Here is a 25,050-nt window from a genome sequence, read left to right as displayed (position 1 = left end):
TTGGCCCTGCTGGACAGGCACGGAAAGGGGCAGCCCTGCCGCTGCGACTCGGCTGAGGAAGGTCCCCGAGAGCGCGGGAGGCGACGGAGGAATGGCGGAGCCGGAGTGCGCGCCGTGGAGGGAGTGAAGGCGCCCCGGGATCCGTCGCCATCCGCGCCGCCCGTGAGGTCAGCACGGTCGAGGAGGAGCCCTGCGGGGCTTCCCGGGTCGCCACGGGCCTGGGCCGCCGAGCGGCTCCGGCGGGAAGTCGGGAAGGCAGGAAAGAAGGAGCCTGGGGCCTCCGGAGGGGGCGGCGGCGGCGGCCTGGCCTCGGGTGGGCCGCGTCCCGCCCTCCCGTGGCTGCTGCCGGTGCCGGTGCTGCTCCGGGGGCTTCGTGTGGGTAGCGGGAGGTGGCCGGACGTCCCTGTCTGGAGGGAGAGCCGGAGCCGCGCTTGGCGGCCCTTCTTCACACGCACCGTGGTTGGCTTTTGCCCCTTGGCTTCCTCTCGGGGCCTTTGTGAGGAAGCGGGAAAGCTGTGCCAAGATTCGTCTGCTTGCCCTGAAAGGCGCCGCAGGGCCGAGTTTGCCCCTCTCTGCCTTTGCGCTGCAAGAGTGAACAGTCCGGGGTTGGGACCTCCTCAAAAAATTAGGGAAACAACCAGTTTTTAGGCTGTGGTCTTCCCCATATTTGGCAGGCATCTTGTTTGCTCGCTTTTGTAGTGTGTAAGTTCAGGAAGGAAGGGTTTGCTTTCTTGCTTTCTTGTTAGTTTGTTGCATAAACATTGCTGCTTGATTTCGGAAGCCGCACTATTTTAGATAGGGTACAAGGAAGCAGAAAGGATCCATTCGTTTTGCGGTTACTCTCAGTAATTGTTTGCCTATTAAGGCTTCAAATTCAGTGACAGACAGCCTTTGTCTGGGTGAAACTGTAACGCGTAATATGCGTCTTAACCATCTTGTCCTTTTGCATAGGTGGACTGAGCCAGACCAGCCGGCACCATGTTTCTTTATAACCTAACTTTGCAGCGAGCCACTGGCATCAGCTATGCCATCCATGGCAACTTTTCAGGTAAATGCTGTTCTTATATTACGTACATCTGTGCTCAGTTGAAAAATCTAACCTTAGGTGCTGCATTTTCTTTTTCTAAAGCCATGCATTCATATTTCTCATTATGAGACAGCAGGCACTCTGAGAGGAGGACAGCCTCTTAGGCAGACAGAATGCAAGGTCTTGGCTTTATGATTTTCTTTCTGGCTAAATGGGCAAAAAACCCTTGCTTCACTCTGCTTCAGGTTTGCTGTATTTTTCTTTTAGTACACTTAGTGCAGGGCGAGCAACTTTTGTCTGTGCGGGGTACACACCAGTGAAGGTTAAGGGCCTCAGGATGATGGACCTTGCCTGAGTTGGTAATGGTTAGGCGTAGGTCTAACCATTGACATTATACTTGCCCCCACCGCAAACACTGGCTTCCTCATTGTCCCTCACTCCCTAGGTAGTGGCTTGTGCTGGTGGGAGAGTGCCCATAGCAGCCTCGTTGCAGTTGCACTCTCCTGAGCCCACCTGATTGCTGTCTGTGAGGAGGAGCACAGTTGTGTGGGGTGGAGACCATGCCGGTTGGGTAGTTCCCCAGACACCTTCCTCCTTGGGAAAGCCACATTTTCTCAGGCCTTCCAAGGAGCAGAGCACTAGGCTTGTGGGACATGACTGCAGGGTTAGCTTATGTGCTAGCCTGAGGTCATACTAATGGTGTGGCCCAGGGAGAAGAAATAGGGTGAGTTGGGCTCCAGCCTAAGCACATCCTGTTTCAGGCACATAACTGTCATGCCTCAGGTATGGTGGGCAGCCATCCTGCTTGCTTGCCAGAGTAGAGCGCTTTGGATAAAGCAGGTAGCAGTGCTGTGAATCCTCCAGCTTTTAATCAAAGTTTGGAATTCTGATGTCTGGCCTTCCCAGGCTGATAAATCATTGTCTGGGAACAACTGCTGTTGGGTTTCTGCCCTGGGAGAAGAGATCCCAGCCGCATCTCTTTGCAGGAACCCGTCTTTTGGGCAACTTGTGGGGGGCTGCAGAAGGCATGGTAGAGGGGCAAGGGTCAATAGCCCACATTGCTGTCTTGTTTTGGCAGCCACCTGCCTTCCTGGCTGCTGATCAGGTTGTTCTTTTTAGGTACAAAACAGCAAGAGATTGTTGTTTCTCGGGGGAAAATTTTGGAATTGCTTCGTCCTGATCCGAATACTGGGAAGGTTCACACCTTGCTGACGGTGGAAGTCTTTGGAATTATCCGTTCCCTCATGGCCTTTCGTTTAACTGGTGGGACCAAAGACTACATTGTGGTGGGCAGTGATTCAGGCCGTATAGTCATCCTGGAATACCAGCCCTCGAGAAATGTGTTTGAGAAGATTCACCAGGAAACCTTTGGCAAGAGCGGCTGCCGGAGGATTGTTCCTGGACAGTACCTGGCCGTGGACCCGAAAGGACGAGCTGTCATGATCAGTAAGTTGTGTTTCTGTGTGTGTGAACGAGAGAGCGGGGGAGAGCGGAAGGGGAGCGCTGAGGGCTGTTGGTTCCCTTTTAACCTCAGGCGGTTTTGCGTTGCTGGACTCATGCTGTAAAGGAGAACATACTGAAACATAGGGGCTCCCTTAAAGGTTGCCTGTTAAGTTTGAGGCTCAGGTTATGAGGGAACCAGGGACTCCCCGGTCTAAGTTCCCGGCTGTTGCACTTGGGCTCCCTTGCTGGACTTAGTCGTCATCATAAGGATGGATTCCACGTTATGGCAAACTGTGAAGGAAGCAGTTCTAACCCGCTCTCCCTTTGTGCCCTTGTGGCATCGGGGCCTGATTGGGAGGCTGTAGGCACCTGCAATTACTTAGGCTGCACTGGAAGCCGGGCAGAGCCAGGTGTCCGGATTCAGGCCCCCACTGAGCCACAAAGCTACCTGGGTGATCCTGGGGCCGGTCTCTCTTCTTTGCCTGACCTGCTCAGCAGGGTTGATCTTACAAGGATGATGTGGGCGAGAGGAGACGACACCCCCCCCTCAAGCTCCCTGAGGTGAAGATTGGGTACTAACATGGAGTGCTCCTTTGGCCTTGGAGCAAGTGGTGTATGCTTCCCTGGGCCTGAAATGATGATGAAAAGTTCATGTCTCTTCTCTGAGATGAAACATGGAGATACTTGAATCCATTTCTGATCGGGCTCTTGTTAGAAGTGCTTATTTCCTCCCTCCAATCTTTTGTGTAAAAAGTATTGGTTAAAATAGTGATGGGAGGGGGAGTGTCAGTATGGAATGAATTAAAGCTGCAGCTGTACAGAAAAAAAACGACAACAGCCTCTTGGACGTAAAGTTGTGACTAGCATCTTGTTTGCCTCCAGGCCAACCTCTGGTGCTGTGGTTGTGTAATCACAGTAGTTTAAACGTAGCGGCGCTATGGCGGCTGTGCTCTTTGGTTTCCTTCTGTCTCCTGGACGTTGCAGAATTGCTGGCCTTGTGTGGAGACAGCCATAGGTTGGAGTTGGGTGCTATTCCTCTCCCTGGGCTGGTTGCAAGAAAGGGAAGTGTTTGCACTGCTCAAATCTGATATCTCAATTTGGGCAAATGTTGGTGCCTCTTAACATTGGTTTGTTGAAAGAAGTCACTTTTGGCTCACGGGTTTGAGACGCTGACCGTTTTGAGGAAATTGTGGGACCAGTTCTTAATAATAAGCCTAGTTAGGATGCAGGTTATGCCCCAAGCAGCAGCTAATCTGGAACTGAAGTCGTCATGACCTCCATGGTCCTCTTGGAGAGGGATTACAGGTGCCCGAGGCTGGGTGGAAATTGTGCTTCTGGCCCTAACCCATGGTCCGGGGTGCTGTCGGAATGCAGCCCGTTGCTTTTTGCTCTGTCCCGAGAGAAAAGTGAGGCTCCTGCTTATGCTTTCTCTTTTCCTTGTACACGGTAGGGCTTGGTATCTTTATCACACAGCAGCAGATGGGTATCCCCTTTTCTTGTTGTACTCATGATATTCTCTGTCACCTTCTTGCTTCCCCCCTTTCCTTTCTCCCCTTCTTTTTCTTCTTTCTGCAGGTGCCATTGAAAAACAGAAGCTGGTGTACATTCTGAACAGGGACGCAGCCGCCCGACTGACCATTTCTTCTCCTCTAGAAGCTCACAAAGCCAACACTTTGGTCTACCATGTGGTTGGAGTCGATGTGGGCTTTGAAAATCCCATGTTTGCTTGCCTGGAAATGGATTACGAGGTATGGAGAAGCGGGTCTCCTTTTGTTGGTCGCTGTCTGCCTCCCCTTTTCTAAACATGCAGCTTGTTTTAACCTGGTTCACTTGCCAGCTTTCACACCACTGAGTGGAAGGAAGATAAATTGCAATACTCAAGCCTTCTAGAGGGCAGTGCGCATAACCTGAGGACAGCTGCCTGAGCGTAGCTAAGCGCTGTGGGTCTAATGGGAGGAAGGCTGTTGCATGAGCAGAGAAGTTGTTTGTGTAAGGGCAGTTGGTCCTTGCTTGTGTTGACCAGGGAGGCTGCTGCTGGAACTGTAAGATTCTTGCACTGTTCTTCCATGAATGTCACTCCTTCTAGGAGCTGCAACCCTGTGTTGCAGGAAAGTTCTTGTGATTGACTTCATGGGCTCAACCTGTTTCTGTGAAGAAATCTGTTTTGCTTTTCACTTTAAACTCTGAAGGTGTTTTATCAGGGAAAACGTGAGCCTTAGTTTCACGGTGGCGGTGTTCTGTTTGTTCTTCCCAGGAAGCTGACAACGACCCCACAGGAGAAGCAGCGGCCAATACCCAGCAGACGTTGACCTTCTACGAGTTAGATCTGGGTTTGAACCACGTGGTCAGAAAGTACAGCGAACCCTTGGAGGAACACGGCAACTTTCTTATCACAGGTATTACCGTTTGGTACCTGTTCTTCTTGGACTAAGGGAGGGATTCACAAAGTACTTAAAGCAAATGAATAAAGAAAGCGTAAAATGTACTAGATCTACTTGGCTAAAAAACTTTGGAAAGTAGTTGAGGTATGTCAGAATATCACTGTTTTAAACTGCTGCTATAAGTCAACATTTCTATGATGCCGTCCATCCTGTGGTAGGAGAGAAACTACAAGGAGTTGTACCCTGAACTATGAGAGTGAATAACTGGAAGTCCTTTGATCCTTTTAGCTGGTTTTGCGTTTTAAAAAGAGTGAAATCCTAGGTAGTTGTTTCGGGGCTTGCTTTATAAAGTGCTCTTGTGAGGGGAAACCTCCAGAAGCCAGTGGCTTCTACAGATGGCCCTTAAACGGCATCCATTCTGTCTAGTAGTACAGAGGTGCCCACCTTTGGGTCCCCCGGATGTTCTTGGATGGCAACGCCTAGAAACCTTGTCTGGCACACCTGGTGGTGAAGGCTGCTGGGAATGGCTCCCCAAGAACACCTGGGTGACCCAGGGCTGGGCACCCTTGTTCGAGAACGGTCCTGCCCTGCTCCTCTTATGCTTTGTTTACTCTCCACTTTGCCAGTGCCAAGGCCCCAAAGGCCGCCTTGCCGTGCTACAAAGCATGTGTCTGCACAAACTGTGCCTTGTTTCAAAGCAAGGGGGTGCCCCATTCCGAGGGCCTGATAGAGACCATGCAAGGGTTGGGGAGGAATGTGAGGCCATCCTTCCAGCAACAGAGGAAGATGGAGGAAAGAGACATCTCTGCTTCTTTGTGCCAGTTCCTCCTTCCCTACCACATCGTGACACCTGTTGAACCTGAAACAAAAGCCGCTGGTCTGTTTATTCTGAGAAGCTGCTCAAATAATTAAAATCCTGTGGGGCCGAGTGTAAAGCGTGAAAGCAGCGGACTCTTCTGCCCAATTTCTTATGAAATACCTGTGTTGTTCTTTAGTCCCTGGAGGCTCTGATGGTCCCAGCGGGGTGCTGATTTGTTCTGAAAACTATATCACCTACAAAAACTTTGGAGACCAGCCAGATATCCGATGTCCCATTCCCAGAAGGAGGGTAAGAGCCTTGAAGCCCTGACAGTCCTAAACTTACGATGCCAGTAATATTCTCTGGGGAGCTGGAAAAATGTTCACCTTGCAGATGGGGGTAGAGGAAATGCTGAGAGAGCAGGCGGCTAGCCCATGCGAACGTGGAGGAAGAGAGAAGGGTGTGATAGGAGAAAGAAGTGCTCGGAGGAGGGTGCCAGGTTGGTCTCCACTGTCAGGCTAGAACGGACAGCTAGCAGCTTCCCTGCTTAGGGAGGACACGGCCCTTTGCTGTCCTGGTTTTGCCTAGCCAATGGCACCGAATTGTCTGGCAGGTATCGTGGGCGTGGGTGAGCCATGCTCTCTTGAAGCTCTTTGGACTGAAGGCCACACACAAATAATAAAATAGATTTGGGCCTACGTTGGAATGGGGCATCGTTCTTCTCCTCGAGTCCCTTTCTTTCTTGAACCAGCAGAGCAGCTGGAAGCGAAGCATTGATTTTACCTGGGAGGTCCAGGGAAGACTCCCAGAAGGGCTGCTCTCTGTTGACTGGGGAGATCTTTAGGAATCTGCCTCTGTGGAGCAGGCATGTGGCTGGAGTATCCCTTTGCTGGGGCCTCCATCCGGAGGGTGGAAAGGACCCTTCAGGAACTAGCTGGGTATCGAGGGGAAGGCGGATGGCGACGCTTCTGAGTAAGAGTCGAGTTTGTCCCACTCTCTGACGGGTGGCTCTTTTTCACAGAATGACTTGGATGACCCCGAAAGAGGCATGATCTTTGTCTGTTCCGCTACACACAAGACCAAGTCCATGTTCTTTTTCTTGGCTCAGACAGAGCAGGGCGACATCTTCAAAATCACCTTGGAGACAGATGAGGACATGGTGAGTGTCTGACAATACAGGGGGGAGGAGATGAGCAGCGTGCTGGCACGGGAGTGGGACAGCTGTGCTGTCTGGTTCATGCACAAACACCTTTGGCGATGTTTCCAGGTGACTGAAATTCGACTCAAATACTTCGACACAGTTCCTGTGGCTGCTGCTATGTGCGTGCTGAAAACCGGGTTCCTCTTTGTCGCTTCTGAGTTTGGAAATCAGTAAGTTGAACCGCCGGTTTGCTTTTCATGGGCTGCTTAAGTTTCCTGCAAGGCTTCACGGTGGGCCTTCTGAAAGGATGACAGCTGTACCCTTCCCACTGTCCTCTCGCCAGATCTGGGGATTATTTAGAGGGCGGTGGATTGGGGCAGGCTCATCCTGGAGACATGACTTTCTAAGGGATCACAGTTAGGGGAGAAGAGAAATGGAAGCATTAGGTCTTTTCCTATCTAGTCTGAGTTTAGGCAAATGTTCCCACCATAACAAAAACGGTATCTTGGTCACTTGGCCCATACCATGGGGCTGCTCGGCAGAGTTACAAAATCTAAAAACACACAAGCTTTAGTTTTGTACAGATGAAACTACGGATGTAGTCTAAACTGGCTGCTTCCACCCACCCCCCAGTGTTGCAATCTGCAAGCCGTGAACCTCCCTTCCCTAATACGCCTTTTCAAAAAGATGGCAGACCCCATAGGAGGAGATGGGAAGACTCCCCTTGGCGTTGAGTGTTATGTCTGTCTGCAGTATACACCAGGCCGACCAGGAGTCCTGCTGCTGCTTGTGGGCAGCCGAGACGGCCAGTCGTGCGGAGGGAGAGGAGCCCTTCCCCTTCCTCTCGCGCCACGGGAACCTCCCTCTGCCTTTTCCAGCTACCTCTACCAGATAGCCCACCTGGGCGACGACGACGAGGAGCCCGAGTTCTCCTCGGCCATGCCCTTGGAGGAGGGGGACACCTTCTTTTTCCAGCCACGGCCCCTCAAGAACCTCGTGCTGGTGGACGAACTGGACAGCCTCTCCCCCATCTTGTGCTGCCAGGTACCGTGAGCGCTCAGCAGTCCATGTGCAGCCTCCCCCAAGCCCCTCTTGGCCTCGGGTGCTAAGCCAAGTCGCCTGGGCCTGGGCAGGGCAGCACCGGTCCGATCCACCTGTTCTGTCGCTGCTGCTCAGGCCAGCTGGACCCCTCGGGCTTGGGAGCTGGAGCGAACCCTGGTGGCTGTACGAGCGCCAGCTCCCGTCGCCCCGCCTCGCCTCGGCCTCTGCTGCTGAGGTTGGATGAGCTGCGAAACCTGGGAGGGCCCCGCTGGGTGGCCTCTGACCTGGTTCTAAAGCTGGCCCTGGGGCGGTGACGGCAAGAGCTTCTCCTCTTTCTTCATCTCTCTGCTTTCTCCCCTTTGTGCAGATTGCCGATCTGGCCAACGAAGACACACCGCAGTTATACGTGGCCTGCGGGAGGGGGCCCCGGTCGTCTCTCAGGGTTCTCAGACACGGACTGGAGGTAAGACGGGCAGGAGCCCGAGGAGGGCGTAGATCCTTTTACCTGCAGGGCAGCTGCTTTGCAGAAGAGCTCCAGTGACTTGGTCATGTCAGGGCAGGCCCACTGGGAGGCATCTCCGCTTGACGTTGGAAAGACGGCTGCAGGCAGAGAAGACGGGACAGTGCGAGGGCCAGGACCGCTTGCTCCTGGCGTTCCTCCTCCCCCTCCTGGCGGGGCTGGACCTGGGAGCAGCCTCGGCCTGATGGCTCTCCTGAGGTGGACTGGACTTGGTGGAGGAGGAATTGCCGCTCCTGCCATGAATTACAAAGGGCATAAGTTCCTATAAGTGATCAAGGGACCTGTTTTTTAGCACAATATTGATCTTCACTTCATCTGCTCCATGGGGTTGTCTAACCATTAGTGATGGGGACCCCTGGAACAATCGGAATCTTCTTTTGAAAAGGGATCTTGGAGGTGGGGGGAGGAGGAAGCCCCCCCCCCGGCTGGATGCACCAGTGGTTGGCCTGTCTGGGGTAGGTGGGAGGGGCGTTTGCAGCGTAGCTTAGAAGCAGGAGGTTCCCCCTGCTTTCCCTTCTTCTCAATTTTTGTCCTTGGGGGACTTCATCACAGCCTTGGGATGCAAATGGACCCTGGGTGTCATCTTTCCCATAGGTGTCTGAAATGGCCGTCTCAGAGCTGCCCGGTAACCCCAACGCTGTGTGGACAGTGCGGAGGCACGTGGAAGGTGAGCAGGTCGTATCTGGGGCATCTCTCTTAGTGGGGGAGGAGGCGACAAAGCTGGCTTGGGGTGGTCTCTCTCGATGCTGCAGGAGCGCCCAGAACATTCCTCTTCCCCTGTTAAAGCCATCCGGCGTGGTTCAGATTGTCTGGAACCAAACGTGGCTTGGTTCCTAGGCAGTTTCTGCCCCTCCCTTTTTTTTTTTTTGGCTAATATGCGTTAGATTGTAAAAACACAGCTGCAGATTTGTGGAACCAAGAGACCTTTCTGGTTTCAAAACAACCCTCTTCCAGCCTCCTGCAGGGGCCCAAGCTCCACCCGCAAGGGCCAAGAGCCCAGGGAAGAAGAAGAAGAAGAAGAAGGGGATGTGGCTGCACACAGCCCACCCACAGCCTCCCAGGCTTCCTCGCCCTTCCCATCCTGAGAGCCTTGCCCTCGTGGTGAAAGAGGCAGAATGGCATGCTCGCCCTGCATGTCCTTATCTTGGCATGAAAACCTGCAGCCTGGGGAAGTTCCTGGTGGGCCTACGGAAGCGGTGACGCTGCAGAGTTTGGTGTTCCTCTCCAGGCGTTTCTCAGCTGTGCCTGGCACTCCTGAGCTGGCTGCCCTGTTCCCTGAGGACAGCGCTGTGATCTGTGCTCTTGGCCTCTTCTTGAGGGACCTGCCAAGGACGTGGGGCATTTTAATCAGAAGAGCTGGTTCTTGGCCCTGTCGCTCACGGCCAGTCCCCCCCCCCCCCCCCCCGCCGGCTGGTGCTCCTTGCGCCACCATGAGGACTGGCGCCAAAAGAGAGTCCCAGATCCCAGTGTTTCCTCGCTCTCCTCCCAAGGAATCGCAGCAGCCCCATCAGGAACACGTTGGTGGCCAAGGACGGCTGAGGAACCGAACCTCCCTCGGGCCTGCATTTCCCTGGAAGGGCCGGGACGGCCGTCTGGGATTGCTTTTTTTTTTTTCCTGGGAGGCCAGAGGACTAGCCGGAGCGGGGATGGCTTTGAGGGGGGGGGGGAGCTTCCTTTGGCCAGGTCTCTTGCAGAGGGTTTCCCCTGGTCGTCTTGGGCAGGGAGAGAGGCTTTCGTTCACACAGACTCTGGTTGTTTGGAGAGGGTGGTGGCACTGCCAGCGTTGTTTACTTCCTGCGTTGTTTACTTCCTCCCTCTGTTGCTTTGGTACAAGAGTTACAATTCTGGGTTCTGTCATCGCCGCCTGGCTTGTGTGCTGTTTTTAGTGGACACATGTGGATGAAGGGCTAGGAGAAGAGCACCTTTGTGAAGGCACAAGGACAACCACACACCCCCGGTGCATTTTCAAGTTGCTGCCTGGTTGTGGCCTAAGAAGAAACGGGGCCCAGGCCCGAGGGAGGTTCTGTCTGATGGCAGGGTTGGGTACCAGCGCACTTGGAGGGTGGCAGCTGCACTTCTTTGCATGGCCTTGCTCCAAGAAGGTGGGGGGACCCCTGGGACTGTTGGGGGGGGGGTCTTTGCCCAGGGTGTGCTGGTGCTGCTGCTGCTGGTCCAGCGGTGGAGGAGGCCCTGGTGCTGCCTTTGGGACACTCCGTGCTGGGGCTGGCCCTAAAGAAGCGCTCGGGAACTGTGCCAAGGGCGGAAGGCAGCAAGCAGCCGCATGGGGTGCCGTCACGCCGGCCTTCCTCTACCCACTGCAGCAGCTCAGGCTGGCTTTCTGGACCTCGTTTTGCAAAGGTGCCGATTCTTGCTTGCACGGTCGCCTGCCCTTTCTTCGCAGGAGGCTTCCTTTGTGCTTGCTTCCAGAGCCCGGCTTCTGCAGGTGCGTCCCCCCCCCATCCCCTCAGCCCAGCCCTCCCCACCCCCAGCTCCCTGCAGTTCCAGCAGAAGGGGCCTTGGTTTGGTTTGGTTCTCGGTAGGCCAGGGTTTCACTCTTGACTCTTGTTTCACTTTTGAAAGAGTTCAAACATAATCCAGTTTTTCTGCAACTGGAGCGCTTGGGTTAATTATCTGTTTATATGATAAATTTTGTAGGTTTTTTTTCCCACTCTCAGGGCAGATTTTAGTGTAAAATGCAAGCCATAAATAAATCGTAAATAATGGGAAATGCTAAGAAATAAGCACTTCTGCCACTTTCTGTGTCTGCAAACCTCATGGCAGCTTCCAAACGATGATGGCCTGGCCTGAAAAGGGTTGCGCTTTTCAGGGTTGCGAATCCAGTCCAGATCTTCACTCTTTGCAGTTGATGATAACATTAAGGGGGAAAGCAAGTTTTCTCCCAGTCTGAGATTTCCACAGAGCAGAACCTGGTTCCCTGTGGACGCTTCCCTGGGGGAAGACCCTCCGGGGCGAGGGCCAGTTCTTCTGTGTCGCCTGTGATGACCCTTTCCGTCCCTTCTCCAGTGAACCCTCTCACCTCGGCTGGTAGGCGGCGAGCGGTCCGGCCGGTACCAAGCCTTCTTTTTCCTTCCACAGGTGGCTGGTGGTGGAGGTGCTGATTCCTCCCTCCCCCAGGTGTGTACCTCTGGCTGGGGGCTCTGCGGTCTGAGCCGGGGGGGGGGAGGCAGGGGCGGGACGGCTCGGGAGCCTTTTCTGATGTCTCTGGCGAACAAATCCTTGGGAACCTTTGTGTGACAGAAGTTGCCGCTCACAGCTCGCTGGCCGGCCTTTGCAGCCCTCGCCCCCCCCCTCCTCCCATGAGCTCAGGTCCGCTTTCACCTTTCCTATCCCAGAAGGGGAGCCATTCTTTTCTTCCCTGGGAACTCCTCAGTGCTCAAAGCAGGCCTGAGCAGGAGGGCTGCCAAGCGGCCTCCTGTCCATGGGAGGCCCTCCCACATGCCGTGCTGAACCCGTGCGGGGAGTCCTGCGGGATTCCACAGCTCAGCTGGGTGCTTCACAAAAAAGCACTTCCTTTCCCCTCCCTTCCTAAATTTTTGGCTCTTTAGCTTCCGTGCATGACCTGCGTTCAGGCAGATTGTCTACCACGCAGCCGGTCATGTCATCTACTTAACGTTGTTCCTAAATGGAAGAGGCCCAGATGTTGCGTCTTTCCCTCGCAGGAGAGGCGCTCCAGCCACCTGAGTGTTGGGGCCGCCCTCCTCTGCCTCTTTTTTGTCTGTAGGACCTCCCCCCCCCCCGGTTAACTGTGACTGAGAACTGCGTTATGGCGTTCTAGGCCCGATCACACCTTGGATTTGTTTAACTTTGGACTAATAATGACCCTTTTTCTCCCCGAAATAGCCATGCCCCCTCCCAGGACTCTTTCCTTGGTGTTATGTTTTGTGCTGGGGCAGGGGTGGAGTAGACTGAGGATCAGGTTCCAGGGGCTTTCCCCCTTATGGCTTCTAAAGACCTTGGCCCGTGTGGGTCCATGGAGGTGTCTGTCACTCTGCAACAGCGTGTTCTTTCCCAAGGGTCTGCCGGCCGACCTCTGCCCGCCTCAGAGCTCAGTGGCCTTCTCTTGTTACCATCCTCTTCCCGTTGGGAGGCAGCTGATGGTCTCCACCCTGTCTGGTTAAAGGAGCTAAAAGCTGCCTCTTTTGCCAGCCACTGGGTTTACATTCACCTCGTAGGTCCTGCCTGGCCGGTGTTGAAGTGGTTCCTCCTGCAGGGAAGGGGGAGGGAAGAAGGTGGTTTCCCTGAGCTGCATGTGGCCCAGGGAGTGAAAGCTCGGCCCAGGGTGTTGGGTTGCCCTGCTGGGCCTGCGGTGGTCCTTGTAGGTTTTTGAATTGAACGGGAGGACACTCGGAGCGTTTGAATGGTGAACCTGTAGGAGCGGCACTGGCTGTAGGGCAGCCCATCATCGCTCCTGTTGTTTGCTCCGCCACCTTCCTGCTGCTGAATGAGCTACAGGTTGTGTTCCCCTACTCCGTGTGACCTGTAGGAAGGACGTGGCTCCCTTTATAGGTGTGTCGCAGCCCCAAGTTCATGCTGAGTCCTTGCCATTCTTTTGGAGTGAGGAGCCGGCTTCCGGATGTTCTGATCCGTCAGATGCCACACGTGGGATTCCGTGCCGGGTGGATTTGTGGGTGTCCATTGGCTCAGGATCAGCAATTGAAGGAGCCTAGCTTTCAGATTCCTATCCAGTTGTTTCCCACCCCTGGTGATTGCATGGTAAGGACTAGAGAGGGGGTTTCGTATACGAATGTCCCTGCATAGGTGGCGTTAACGAGGGTCCAGCCCCACGGGGCCGGACAGTCTACTCACCGATCTGACGTGGTTGGTGCGATTCTCCCAATGGCTCCTCAGTGCGCAATCTGCTCACCACTCCTGGCAGGAGGCGGGAGGACAAGCCTCGCTGCATGGTCGAAGAGTGGTGAGCGGATCACGCGCTGCAGAGCCATTGGTAGAATCGCGATGTCCGCGGTGGATCAGTGAGTGGACCCTCAATGCCGCCTGTGTGGGGATATTTGTATACGAATACCTCCGTCTCTAGTAAGGACCTGATAATACACTTGTACAGTCGGAAGTGGGGTTCTGCTGTTGCCCTCAGCTTCTTTCTTGGTTATTGAACAACCTGATGTTGTCGCCTATTCCCAGCACCCGTAGAGTCTCCTTGTGTTAAGTAAATAAGGAGGCTGCGGCTTCAGGCCTGGCTGGTTGACTCCCCTGCACCTGGGTAAGAAGGCAGCCCACCTTTTAAAGGCTCAAAAGTAGCAGCTTGCTTCTCTTATGGCCTGGAGGCAGGCTACCTATCTAGCTATTTCTAAGAGCTTTTCTAACATACCTCTTGCTTAAACATCGCAGGTCTATTTACAAATAGGAACTGCATTAAAGCCAGTGCCCAAGAGGAAGAGAAGAGCAAAACAGTCAAAGCCATTTCAGTCCAGGCCAAGAGACCCTGAGCACAGTCGGGAGGAGGCTAGCCAGGGAGGCGCTTTGGGCAGACAGAGAGGGTGAGGGTTGAGGGTGACACTGAGACAGAGCTTGCCTGGAGGAGGTGGGGGGGGTGAGCAAGAGCAGCTGAGCTGGTGGGCCTCCCTCTCCCCGCCTCGAGCCAAGAGCGCCACTTTGCCTGCCTCCCAGTTCCTGAGATGGACCGAAGGGCCCGGAGGAGCCGCTTGCATCTCTTTTCTTTCCTTGGACTTGGATCTCGGTTCCTGCAACTTTCCTTGGCTTTCTGCCTGTCGACGGGTGTCGGGTCGGCTGACGGCGTTCCCTGTCATCCCAGCGATTGGAAGCCCCTCCCTGGGTACCTCGTAGGGCTCACGGAGCATGTGTCTCTTTCCCTTTTCTCCCCTGGTTAGATGAGTTTGATGCCTACATCATCGTCTCCTTCGTCAACGCTACCCTCGTCCTTTCGATTGGAGAAACGGTAGAGGAAGTGACGGACTCTGGGTTCCTTGGGACCACCCCGACCTTGTCCTGCTCACTGCTGGGGGACGATGCCTTGGTGCAGGTAAGAGCGGTGTTGGCAGGGGGGCGGCGCCCCCCTCTGGCTCCTTGGCAGACGGTTTGTCTTGCCCCTTGCGGAGCGGATGTGGGGCGTGTCACAGTTGTCAAAGAGCTGCTGTGCCACCGTTGACACGGCCGTGCTCTCTCCTCTGACGAGGAAGCGAAGCCGGGCTGGGTGGGTCTGGCTGAACGCTTGGATGAAACACTAACAGGGACTCCCAGTCCTGGAGAGCCGCGGCTGCTGCCCGTCACAGCTGACGCTATTGGGCTAAATGGAGTGGCCGCTGTGAGGCAGCTTTCTGCGTACTTCCTAAAAACATAACGCGGGGCGTTCTTTGGAGTGGTGGAGGTCACCTCGGGAGCCTCACCAGCTGCTGCTTCCTTCTCTCTGCTCTTCAGGTTTATCCTGACGGCATCCGGCACATCAGAGCGGACAAACGCGTGAACGAGTGGAAGACGCCCGGGAAGAAGACCATTGTCAAGTGTGCGGTGAATCAGAGGCAGGTGGTGATCGCGCTGACCGGAGGGGAGCTGGTCTACTTCGAGATGGACCCGGTACGTGAGCAGCCCGGCCCCGGTCGGAGTCAGGAGCCAGGATCAGGGGGTGACGGGGGTGGCCCGAGGCAAAGCTGTGCTTGTGGCGTGAGGCTGTGGAGGAGCGAGGGAGGGCCTGGAGTGCTGCAGAGGCCAGCGGTGGCCCCTTGGAGGACCCTGGGACTGCCCAGGCCTCCTCGTCCATGGCTCCCTGAGCGGCACCTGCTGGTCCCCCTGGCCTTGGCCGGAGCATCCGCTCTGGTCGTGACCCTTGGGTGAGACTGGCTTTTGCTTCTGGGGATCGGGGCGGGCCATGGCAGAGATCCGTGGGAAGGGGGTGTGCTTTCTGGAACTTGGAACTTGCCTGCCGAAGGGGGCGGTCGGTCCACGTGGGCTGTGCCCTTTGGTGCTGTGGAGTAACTCGTCTCCTGTTCCCCTTTGCCATCGTGGCTCTCCTGTGGCTCACCTCGCCGTGCCTCCCCCTCCCCCTCCCTCTTTCCACCAGTCGGGGCAGCTGAACGAATATACGGAGAGGAAGGAGATGTCGGCAGACGTGGTGTGCATGAGCTTGGCCAACGTGCCTCCGGGAGAGCAGCGTTCCCGCTTCCTGGCGGTCGGCCTGGTGGACAACACCGTTCGCATCATTTCGCTCGACCCCTCGGTGAGTGCCTGCGCTGAGCAGCCGGCCTCAGCCACGGCAGGCCCGAGCGGAAGCCTTGCTCTTCGGAGGAGGCTTTCTAGCTGTTTCCCTGCGTGGTCGGAAATCCCAGGAATGGATGGTCGGGGGGGGGGGAGGGGGCTCCGGCTGTGACTTTTAGGCTAGTTAGCTCTGCCAGCCTTTCCACGTTGGGCTTGCCAAGGCCCCGTTCCAAAGTCCCTGTCTCCCAGGGAAGGCCGCCTGCCTCCTCACCGCGCGCCCCTGTAGTCCGCTGTCCGTGAGCTCTTCGCCTCCTTTTCCTTTCCTGAGGGGGGTGGAGTGAAGAGACAGTCGCCAAGGGATCCTCTGTTCTGAGGCAGCAGTTCTTTTGACCTCCATCGACCCTCTCTGTTCCCTTTGGGGAGGGCTGAGGGGGGGCAGAGCTGGATGCCCGCTGAGGGGCTGCCTGCAGGAGCCCTCCCTCCGTGGGGCTGCAGGTTGGGTGGCTTTGTGCTGCTCCTCTGCCAACGTTTAAGAAGCCCCTTGGAGGTTTCTCTTTCCATCATGGATACCTTCCTCCAAAGGCCTCCCACGGCCACCCCTCACATTCACTTGGGGACTGTGCCTTCTCTGTCCCGGTCACCATCAGGACGGCGAGCAGAAAGGATGGGCCGTGTGCCCAACGGCAGGCTTGTTGGTGTGCTGGGGGTGATGGTGTGCCCTTTCTGGCCGGAAAAGGGCCGTGGCTCCGTTGTACAAATCCATTCAGGGAAGCCTCCCTTCTCCTGGGAGGGGCAGGTCCCTTCCCTCCAGCTGCTGTCCATACCCAGCCTGTAGCTGCTGAGGCCTCAGAGCCCCTGCCTACCATGTAAGGAGCTGCCCCTTTCTCTCTCTCTGTCTTACAAATGACCTGTGGCTCCCTCTTCCTCTTTCCCAGGACTGTCTCCAGCCTCTGAGCATGCAGGCCCTCCCAGCCCAGCCCGAATCCTTGTGCATTGTGGAAATGGGAGGTGCCGAGAAGCAGGATGAGCTGGGGGAGCGAGGCTCCATCGGGTTCCTCTACCTGAACATCGGCTTGCAGGTGAGCGGGGGGGGGGATGTTCTGCCCCGTGTGTCTCTGGAGAGCCTCGCAGCCCGAAAAGACATTGTCTGTGCCATGCGGGAGCAGTTCCAGAAGCTGTTCCAAGTCCAGATGTACAGGAGAGGGCTGTAGTTGGGGCTTCCAGAGCCAGCCCTTTGGAGTCTGGCCCCCCTTGACAAGGAAGCATCAACTTAGGAGGGTGAACTTAGTTCTCCCCTCCCCTCCCCTTCTTGTACCTTCCCCCTTCTCTGTGTTTGCTGCCCTGCTCCGTTGCTGCCAGGGAACCAGAGGTGATGGGAGAGCAAGCTGCTTGGCTTCACAGCAGTAATCCAGTCCCCCTTGCCCTCCCTTGTTCTCTTGCTCTCGCAATCCAGAACGGTGTGTTGCTCCGGACAGTGCTTGATCCAGTCACTGGAGACCTTTCGGACACACGGACCAGATACCTCGGGTCGCGGCCTGTGAAGCTTTTCCGAGTCCGGATGCAAGGCCAGGAAGCGGTGAGCGGGCAGGGAGCGGGTGGCGTGTTGGGTGACTGTGAACAGCTTGGGGGCGTGGGCATTGGTAGTGGGCAGAAGGGGAGGAACAAAGGCCTCGGGGTCTCTGGCCCTCCGACCACCCCGAATGGTTAAAGAGGGTTTCCTCTGGAGCCCCACCAGAGCGTGTGCTTGCCTGCACTGGGATGCCTTCAAGGTGTGGCCATTGGAAGATGCTGTCGGGAGGAATCCTGCCGGCTGGGGCGTGGGCGTGGAAGGGAGCGGGGGAGGGGATCACGTGGCTTGCGTCTGTCAGTTGGAAGAGGGTCCTCCTGTTGGAAGGCAGGGAGGGAGCGCCGAGTCCAGTGGCTCGCGTGGCTCTGTTCTGCTGTCAAGTTGTCTCCAATACCAATGGAGTGTTTTTTGCAGAGTGCAAGGTTGGTGGAAGCCTTGTGGGCATCTCAGGCAGGGTTTCGTAGCAGATGATGGAGGAGGAAGTGGGCTGGCGGGACCTGTCCCATCCTTAAGCCAGCGGTGTGCCAGGGCCGCGCTGCTGGCAGGAGCTCATCCGTCATTGTGGGAGCTTCCCTTTGCTGTTGGCTGACCGGGCGCCCTTCTCTCCGGCTGCAGGTACTGGCCATGTCGAGCCGTTCATGGCTGAGTTATTCCTACCAGTCCCGCTTCCACTTGACCCCGCTCTCCTACGAGACGCTGGAGTTCGCTTCCGGTTTCGCCTCAGAGCAGTGCCCGGAGGGCATCGTTGCCATCTCGACCAACACGCTGAGGTTTGTCTTGGCGGGCAAGGTCTGAGCGGCGAGTGGGTCTCTGGGGGTTCCCGGGAGCGAGCTGCTCAGAGGATCGGGCGTCCTTTCAGTGTGACCACGGCCCTCCTCCCTGCACGGAGCGGCTCAGTCTGCCTCCCTTCTGGGATCTCTAAATCTCTGCTGAAGCCAGAGCTACTTCTGTGGATTAAGCAGAGAGCAGCCCATGGCACACCCCCACTGCCACCCCCCCCCCCCCAGCATCCCTTGGAGAGGACTGTTCCCTCCTCACCCCATGGGCCCAAGTGCAAGGCCAGTGGAGATGCGGGCGCCTTGTCTGCTCGAAAGGCAGCCGCCCGGATCGTCCTGGACGGACAGCCGTTGTCTTGCTTTTCTCTCCTGACCTCAGATGCCAGTGCAGGGTGTTGCACGCTGTGGCAGAGTCATCCACCTCACTCATGCAGATTTCCAGAGATCAGCACTTTCTTGCTTTGAGAGGAGCGCTAGAGAACACAGGCTCCTTTCCCCCTGTATGGCTTGAAGCCCTTTTCCAGCCGGCTCCCCGAGGACGCCTGTGGCCCTCTGTGCCGGCCCTCACATATATGTCTCTTTGGCCTCTGCAGGATTCTGGCGCTGGAGAAGCTTGGGGCCGTCTTCAACCAGGTTGCCTTTCCTCTACAGTACACGCCTCGGAAGTTTGTGATTCACCCTGAGAGCAACAACCTGATCATCATAGAAACTGACCACAACGCCTACACGGAGGCCACGAAAGCCCAGCGGAAGCAGCAGATGGCCGAGGTGGGCAGAAGGGAGGCGCCCCCCCGGGGGGGGCTTCGTCTTGGGTCCCGCTCCCGGCAGAGAGAACGGGGGCTCTGCTCTGGGCTCGGGGTGGCCTTTCTGCCTCAGCATCCGAGGAGCAGGAGCCCCTCCCTCCCAGGCCCCTTTCCGGCTCTTCCTGTCATGGGGGAGGCAGGCGTGGAACCATCACTGGCTTTGGGACAAGGGCCAGAATCCCCCCACACCCACACACAAAAGGGCTTTGAGGGCCGGGCTCTCCAGAGGCATGGAGCTTGGGGGTGCGCAATGGAGCAGGCGGGGGCCTCCCTTCATGCAGCCGCTTGTCAGGAGGTGAGAGGCACTGACTTCCTGAGCAGGAAAGGTCTCCACGGCCTGCCTTCCAGGCCCGGCCCGGCCCAGCCCAGCCTGGCAGGCTGTCCCCGTGGGGGTTCTCGTCTTCCTGATGAGGCCCAGAGCGAAATGCTGGGCCTCTTCCTGTGGGTGACTCGGCCTCAGCCTCTTGCTTGCTGCTGCAGTGGGAGGGACTCAGACGCAGGAAGGGGCTTCTTCAGCCCCCTCTGGCTACGTCCCTGCCCAGGATGGCAGAAAAAGGCGAGGCTGGTCCTGTAAGAAGCAGGGGCTCCCTCTTTCCGCTTGGGAGATTGACCGGAGAGGCGGCTCTTGCTTTCGAGCTGCCAGAGGCAACTTGACCGGTGCAGTTCTGGGAAGGAGCCAGAGCACACCTTCCAGTCAGGCGTTGCGCGCCCCCAAGGGAAACTAGTTTCTTTCAGCGCCCAATGGTTGAGACTCCTCGGAGAGCCCCTGGCTGCTGGCCACTCGGGGACAGAGGCCGCGGGAGGTTCCCCAGAGCCAGGTCTGCCAAGCAAGCGAGTGCTGCTCCAGGAGACGTTAGGTGGCAGGAGTCCCTGGGGCTCCAGGGCCATCTCTCGCCTCGCCTCCTCTTTTTTTGACTGCCTCTCAAAGGATGGAGGGGGAGGCAGCCGCTGGGCTGGCGTGGTGCCCCCTGATGCGTGTGGCGCCTTTCTACTCTGCCCTCTCTTGCGTTACAGGAAATGGTGGAGGCTGCTGGGGAAGATGAGAGGGAGCTGGCTGCCGAGATGGCTGCGGCATTTCTGAACGAGAACCTTCCCGAATCCATCTTTGGGGCCCCAAAGGCAGGGAACGGGCAGTGGGCCTCTGTCGTCCGAGTGATGAACCCCATCCAGGGAAACACATTGGATCTGGTCCAGCTGGAGCAGAACGAAGCTGCCTTCAGGTAAGCACCAGCCCTCCTTTGCTTAGCCATGGGGGCTTCCTTTGCTGGATCGGGCGCTGGACGGTCCTGGCAAGGGTCACGAAGGCACATCTTAACCAAGCGGTTCCTTCTGCTGCTGTTGGCAGACTTGACTCCGGGCTGTATTGAAAATTCAGGAAAGCTGAAGGATGGTGAGGGTTTGGGCCTCGGGGGAGGGGGGTCGGTCAGTTCGAGCAGCTCATCCGTGCGTCTCCACCCCCCCTCCCACACACACTCAAGGCAGAGGCTCCTGGTCCCCCCCGTCCTCCCAAAGACCAGGCTGACCCTCCTGCTCTGGTTGTCTCCAGTGTAGCCGTGTGCCGCTTTGCCAACACCGGGGACGACTGGCACGTCCTGGTGGGGGTGGCCAAGGACCTGATCCTTAATCCCCGCTCTGTTGCCGGAGGCTTCGTCTACACCTACAAGCTGGTGAACAGTGGCGAGAAACTGGAGTTTCTGCACAAGGTGAGTTCCCTGAAGCGGCTGCGTGAGGCGGACCAACTGGGGTTGGGGTTTCTTGGAAGGAGGCCGGGCAGAAGTGCCAGCGAGGACCCTCGGCAGCAGCAGGAGTGGGGAAGCGCCAGCTTAGCCTCTCCCGGGTTGCTTCGCCTCCTGCTGGGCTGTCGGGCAGCCTTGCAGCAGCCAGCGAGGTTCGTGAGAGTCGGGAATCTGATTTGCCCGTCGGGGCTGCTTTCCAAGTGGCCCTTTCCAAGCCCTTCGGCTGATGGTTCTTGGGTGCTGGTCTTATCCCAGGTGTCTGAGGGTGCTGTTTTCAGGCCCCCGCCTGTTCTTGTGGGGTTTCCTGCTTGCTCGAGACGCTGCCGGGAAAGCTTTGATTAGCAAGGAGGTCTGGGTCGTGGGCCCTCCCGAGGCCCACTCAGTCAGACTGGCCAACCAGCGGGTCCCTTTCTCTCTTGCTCCTTTGCGGTTTCTGCTGCTCAGACCCCTGTGGAGGAGGTGCCGGCTGCCATCGCGCCCTTCCAAGGCCGTGTGCTCATCGGCGTGGGGAAGCTGCTGCGCGTCTATGACTTGGGCAAGAAGAAGCTGCTCCGGAAGTGTGAGAACAAGGTATTGTGTGGGGCTGTGCCGGGGGAGACATTTTCTCCAAGGCAGGCTGCCCTCGGGGGCCGGGGGCCCAATCAGGACCACTTCCTAAGAGCCCCGTAGGCCTTCCTAGGAAGACCCCTCGCCTTCAAGCAGATTATAAGGACACACAGAGGAATGTCCTAAGCAAGGCTCTCACCCAACCGAGCCAGCCGTGGGCCAGTCTGCCTCTGGGGAGGAACCTTCGGAATGGCTCTGGCTCCTTGCCATGTTGTGCCAGTGACACATTGTGCCCGCGACACACAGCCTCCCAGGTGGGGGTGGAGAGAGAGAGAGAGAGAGTTTGTGTGTGTGAATGAAGCAACGCCTGTTTCTGAAACCATGTTGCTGACTCTTAGATGCAAAATGTTTGGTATGATGGTGGCCAGAGGGTTGTTGAAATAGAGGGTTTATTTCCCTTCCATTTTTTGACTGTCTGGGGAAGGTTCCTCTTTCCCTTTCCCTTTTGCCTGTTTCCAAATGGCCTGCTTTGTCTGCCCCCTCTCAGAGGGCTGGGCAGGACAGAAAGACAGAGCAGGACTGCTGGTTTGGGATCCTCACTGGTGTGGTGCTCGGGTGGTGGCACAGGGGCAGGCAGGAGGGGGGGTGGGTGGGACTCTTTTAAAGCAAGGCGCGGCCCTCTTTCACTCCTCATGCATGCCCGTTTCCCCAACAGCACATTGCCAACTACATCTGCGGCATCCAGACCATCGGGCACCGCGTGATCGTGTCGGACGTGCAGGAGAGCTTCATCTGGGTGCGCTACAAGAGGAACGAGAACCAGCTCATCATCTTTGCGGATGACACCCACCCCCGCTGGGTCACCACTGCCTGCCTCCTGGACTACGACACCGTGGCCGGAGCGGACAAGTTTGGCAACATTTGCGTGGTGAGTCCTTTCGGATGCTGCCGCTGGAAAGTCCCCTGGCCTCCTGCCTTGTCCCCGGGCAAAGGGTACTCCCTGCCCCAGGACTGGGGGAATCTTGACCTTTGGTCAGGCCCTGGTTTTAGGTGCATGGCTGGCGGGGGTCGGGGCAGCCACTCCTGTGGCCCAAATCCGTGGTGGGGCTGTTGAGTCACGTGGGCCACGCAGGCGGGTTTGATCCCCTTTCCCGTCTCCACAGGTGAGGCTGCCGCCAAACACAAATGACGAGGTGGACGAGGATCCAACCGGCAACAAGGCTTTGTGGGATCGTGGCCTCCTCAATGGGGCTTCCCAGAAGGTGTGAGCAAGTCCCTCCCTCCCTCTCTCCCTCCAGGGCTCTTGTGTGGCCTCACCAATGCTTGTTCTGAAAGCAGCTTGTAGTTTTTGGTTTGGATTTCAAGTAAATAGCTACATACCCTGTTTTCCCCCAAAATAAGACAGGGTATTTATTTTTGCTTCAAAAACGCATTAGGGCTTATTTTCAGGGGATGCTTTATTTTTTTCATGTACAATCTACGTTTATTCAAAGACAGTCATATCATCCTCTTCTGGTTGCTGCAGAAGGATGGAGGGCGGGTTTTCACTTAACTGGGGCTTATTTTTGGGGGTAGGGCTTATATTACAAGCATCCTGAAAAATCCTACCAGGGTTTATTTTCAGATTAGGTCTTACTTTCAGGGAAACAGGGTATATCCACATACTGGAAAACGGGAGCAACAGCTGTCCTGGCGAGTTCAAAAAAGAAAAGCCATGAAAGGCATTTTGGCAGGACAAAAGCTGCCACCTGCCAGGAAGAGCCCTCCTGCCCTGCTTTCCTTAAGACAAAAAGCAGCCTGCTGGGGCTGCTCATGTGCAAGGCCGGGGTGTGTGTGTGTGTGTCTGTGTCTGTGTGAGTGTGTGTGTGTGTGTGTGTGTGTGTGAGAGAGAGAGAGAGAGAGAGAGAGAGTCGGGGAGAGACGTGCCTTGGTGGGACTATACTGCAGGGGGCCTTGGCTGTTGACAGAAGCCTCCCTTCTCTCGCTTCCAGGCAGAGGTGATCATGAACTACCACGTCGGAGAGACGGTGCTTTCTCTGCAGAAGACCACCCTGATTCCTGGGGGGTCGGAGTCCCTGGTCTACACCACCTTGTCTGGAGGCATTGGCATCCTGGTGCCCTTCACCTCGCACGAGGTAAGGGGGACCTCTTTGGCCTGTTGAAGAGAGCGGTGGCTCCTTTCTCCTGCCGGAGCCAAGAAGCCACCGCTGGCCAACCGAGGGACAGCCTTGGGTGGGCTTGGTTAGTTGGTTGGTGGGTTGGGGCTGCCGCTCGCCAGGCCATGCTTTTCGGAAGAGAGCAGCCTGTGAACGGGCCGGCTGGGGCCTGCCTTGTTTCTTTCAGGACCATGACTTCTTTCAGCACGTCGAGATGCACCTGAGGTCTGAGCATCCTCCCCTCTGTGGGCGAGATCATCTCAGCTTCCGCTCCTATTACTTCCCTGTCAAGGTAGGGCGGTTTCCCTCCTCTGGGTGCGTGCACGCTTGGGGAGGTGGCACAGTTCCTCTCCTTTCTGACCACTTCCTGGGGGTGGAGGCGGGGGGAGAAGAGCAGCTGCCCCAAGGGTGCTGGAAGGGTGAGATCCTCTTGTGCCACCAGGAAGGAACAGAGGCGTCTCTGCTTCCCACCCTGCCTCCTGGCTTGTGGCCTCTCCTCCAGGCAGAGTGGGTGGACGTCCCCCATAAGAATGCCCCTCTGCGCTCCCTAAAATTGCATGGGTGGGGATGTGGTGGTGGTGGGGGGGGGGCTGACTTGGTTCTCATTTGCTCTCCTGGCTCTTTCTGTTTGTTCCCCGTGTTTCAGTCCTGCCCCAGCCTGGTTTTTTCCTCCAGCCAATAACCGGGTCTCAAACATTCCTGTGTTGAACGCTTGCGGTGCAGCTCTTAAGCCTGAAAGTTCACAGCACGCTTCCTGAGTAAACGGCGCACCCACTATTAGGATATGGGGGGGGGGGGGAAGCCCTTTCAGTTTTGGTGCAGACACAGATTGCGGAAGGCTCAACCTCAAGACGGCTGGTTCACAGGAAGCTGTGCCCTCGTCTCTTTTCTGCCTCTTTGAATTGGGCTGCCCACCCCCCTCCTGAAGGCCCTTTGTGCTTTTCTGCTCTCTGGTGAAAGTGGCCCAACCCTGCCTTTCTGTCTGTCTCTCTCTTTCTTAATGGGGGGATGGCTGTCTTGGTTCTTGGCAAAGCCCTCCCCACCCCCCCACCCCCCATGTAGCACGTGGGACCCTCAGTTCTTCCCTCTCTTCTCTCCCGCCAGAATGTCATTGATGGCGATCTGTGCGAGCAGTTCAACTCCATGGAACCCAACAAACAGAAGAACGTGGCCGAGGAGCTGGACAGGACCCCGCCGGAAGTCTCCAAGAAGCTGGAGGACATTCGCACCCGCTACGCCTTCTGAGCTGGGCCTCGGGCTCCAAAGAAATTTAGGCAAGAACCTGCTTCCCTCCCGCCCCCTGCCCCGTGCCTTTTCCTGGGGCAGATGGGAAGGAGGCCAGCCTGTAAATGGCACATTCCCTTTGGGGAGCCTTTGTGGCTCGGGGGACACCGCCAGGCTTCCTCTTTGCCCCCCCCCCGGCTGCTTTTGGACAGCACCCCCCCCTGCACCCTCCTCCTGAGGTCCCACCAAGCTGGCAGGAGGGGAGGGCTTCCCTCGCTCCAGGGCCAGGATTCGAGAGGCCACTCTGGTTTGGATGTTGTTCTAGTTTCCATCATCCTGTTTTTAATCTCTTGTGTTGTAAATATAGTCTTGCACCAAGCTAGCCATTGTTGATTAAAAAAGGACCCTCACCCTCACCTGCCCTCAGCAGTGTTTTCATTAAAAGGACGAGGGCACCTGCATGGCTGATGAGCTGGTTAGATTAGGGCTCCCCCCTTCAAGAGCTGTACCCAAAACAGGGAACAATCCCTATGTGCGTGAAGGGTGTGTGTGTGTGTGTATTGGAAGCTGGCCACCCCCGGACTAGGAGACCCGAGGTGCGCTTGGTACCCTCAGGTTGTCGCCAGAGACAGAAGCAGGGGCCAGGTGGTACCCAGGGTGGAGGAGCATCAGGGCACAGGGCAGGGAGCCGTCGGGAAGGAA

General features: G+C 56.7%; 1 protein-coding gene and 1 non-coding gene across 2 annotated transcripts; both read left to right on the top strand.

Moving 5' to 3' along the window:
- The first annotated feature begins 28 nt into the window (after positions 1-28).
- On the top strand, positions 29-24,764 carry SF3B3 (splicing factor 3b subunit 3). The gene is made up of 26 exons (XM_020797874.3): positions 29-167; positions 952-1,048; positions 2,147-2,473; positions 4,046-4,218; positions 4,725-4,866; positions 5,847-5,959; positions 6,672-6,809; positions 6,918-7,021; positions 7,670-7,835; positions 8,200-8,295; positions 8,947-9,019; positions 14,220-14,371; positions 14,767-14,922; positions 15,407-15,562; positions 16,476-16,619; positions 16,994-17,116; positions 17,723-17,877; positions 18,477-18,651; positions 19,701-19,906; positions 20,233-20,389; positions 20,867-20,992; positions 21,684-21,896; positions 22,132-22,230; positions 22,960-23,103; positions 23,312-23,416; positions 24,229-24,764. Exons 2-26 carry the CDS (start codon positions 979-981, stop codon positions 24,367-24,369), a joined length of 3,654 nt encoding a protein of 1,217 aa, XP_020653533.1. The 5' UTR covers positions 29-167; positions 952-978; the 3' UTR covers positions 24,370-24,764.
- LOC140702240 (small nucleolar RNA SNORD111) lies at positions 3,096-3,178 on the top strand. The gene has a single exon (XR_012081331.2). It is a non-coding gene; the product is annotated as a small nucleolar RNA SNORD111 (small nucleolar RNA).
- Positions 24,765-25,050: the final 286 nt, after the last annotated feature.

Source organism: Pogona vitticeps, chromosome 10 (assembly GCF_051106095.1).
Source record: "Pogona vitticeps strain Pit_001003342236 chromosome 10, PviZW2.1, whole genome shotgun sequence".
Lineage (NCBI taxonomy): Eukaryota > Metazoa > Chordata > Lepidosauria > Squamata > Agamidae > Pogona > Pogona vitticeps.
The sequence above is the reverse complement of the archived record's forward strand: the minus strand, read 5'-3'. Positions and strand labels throughout refer to the sequence as shown.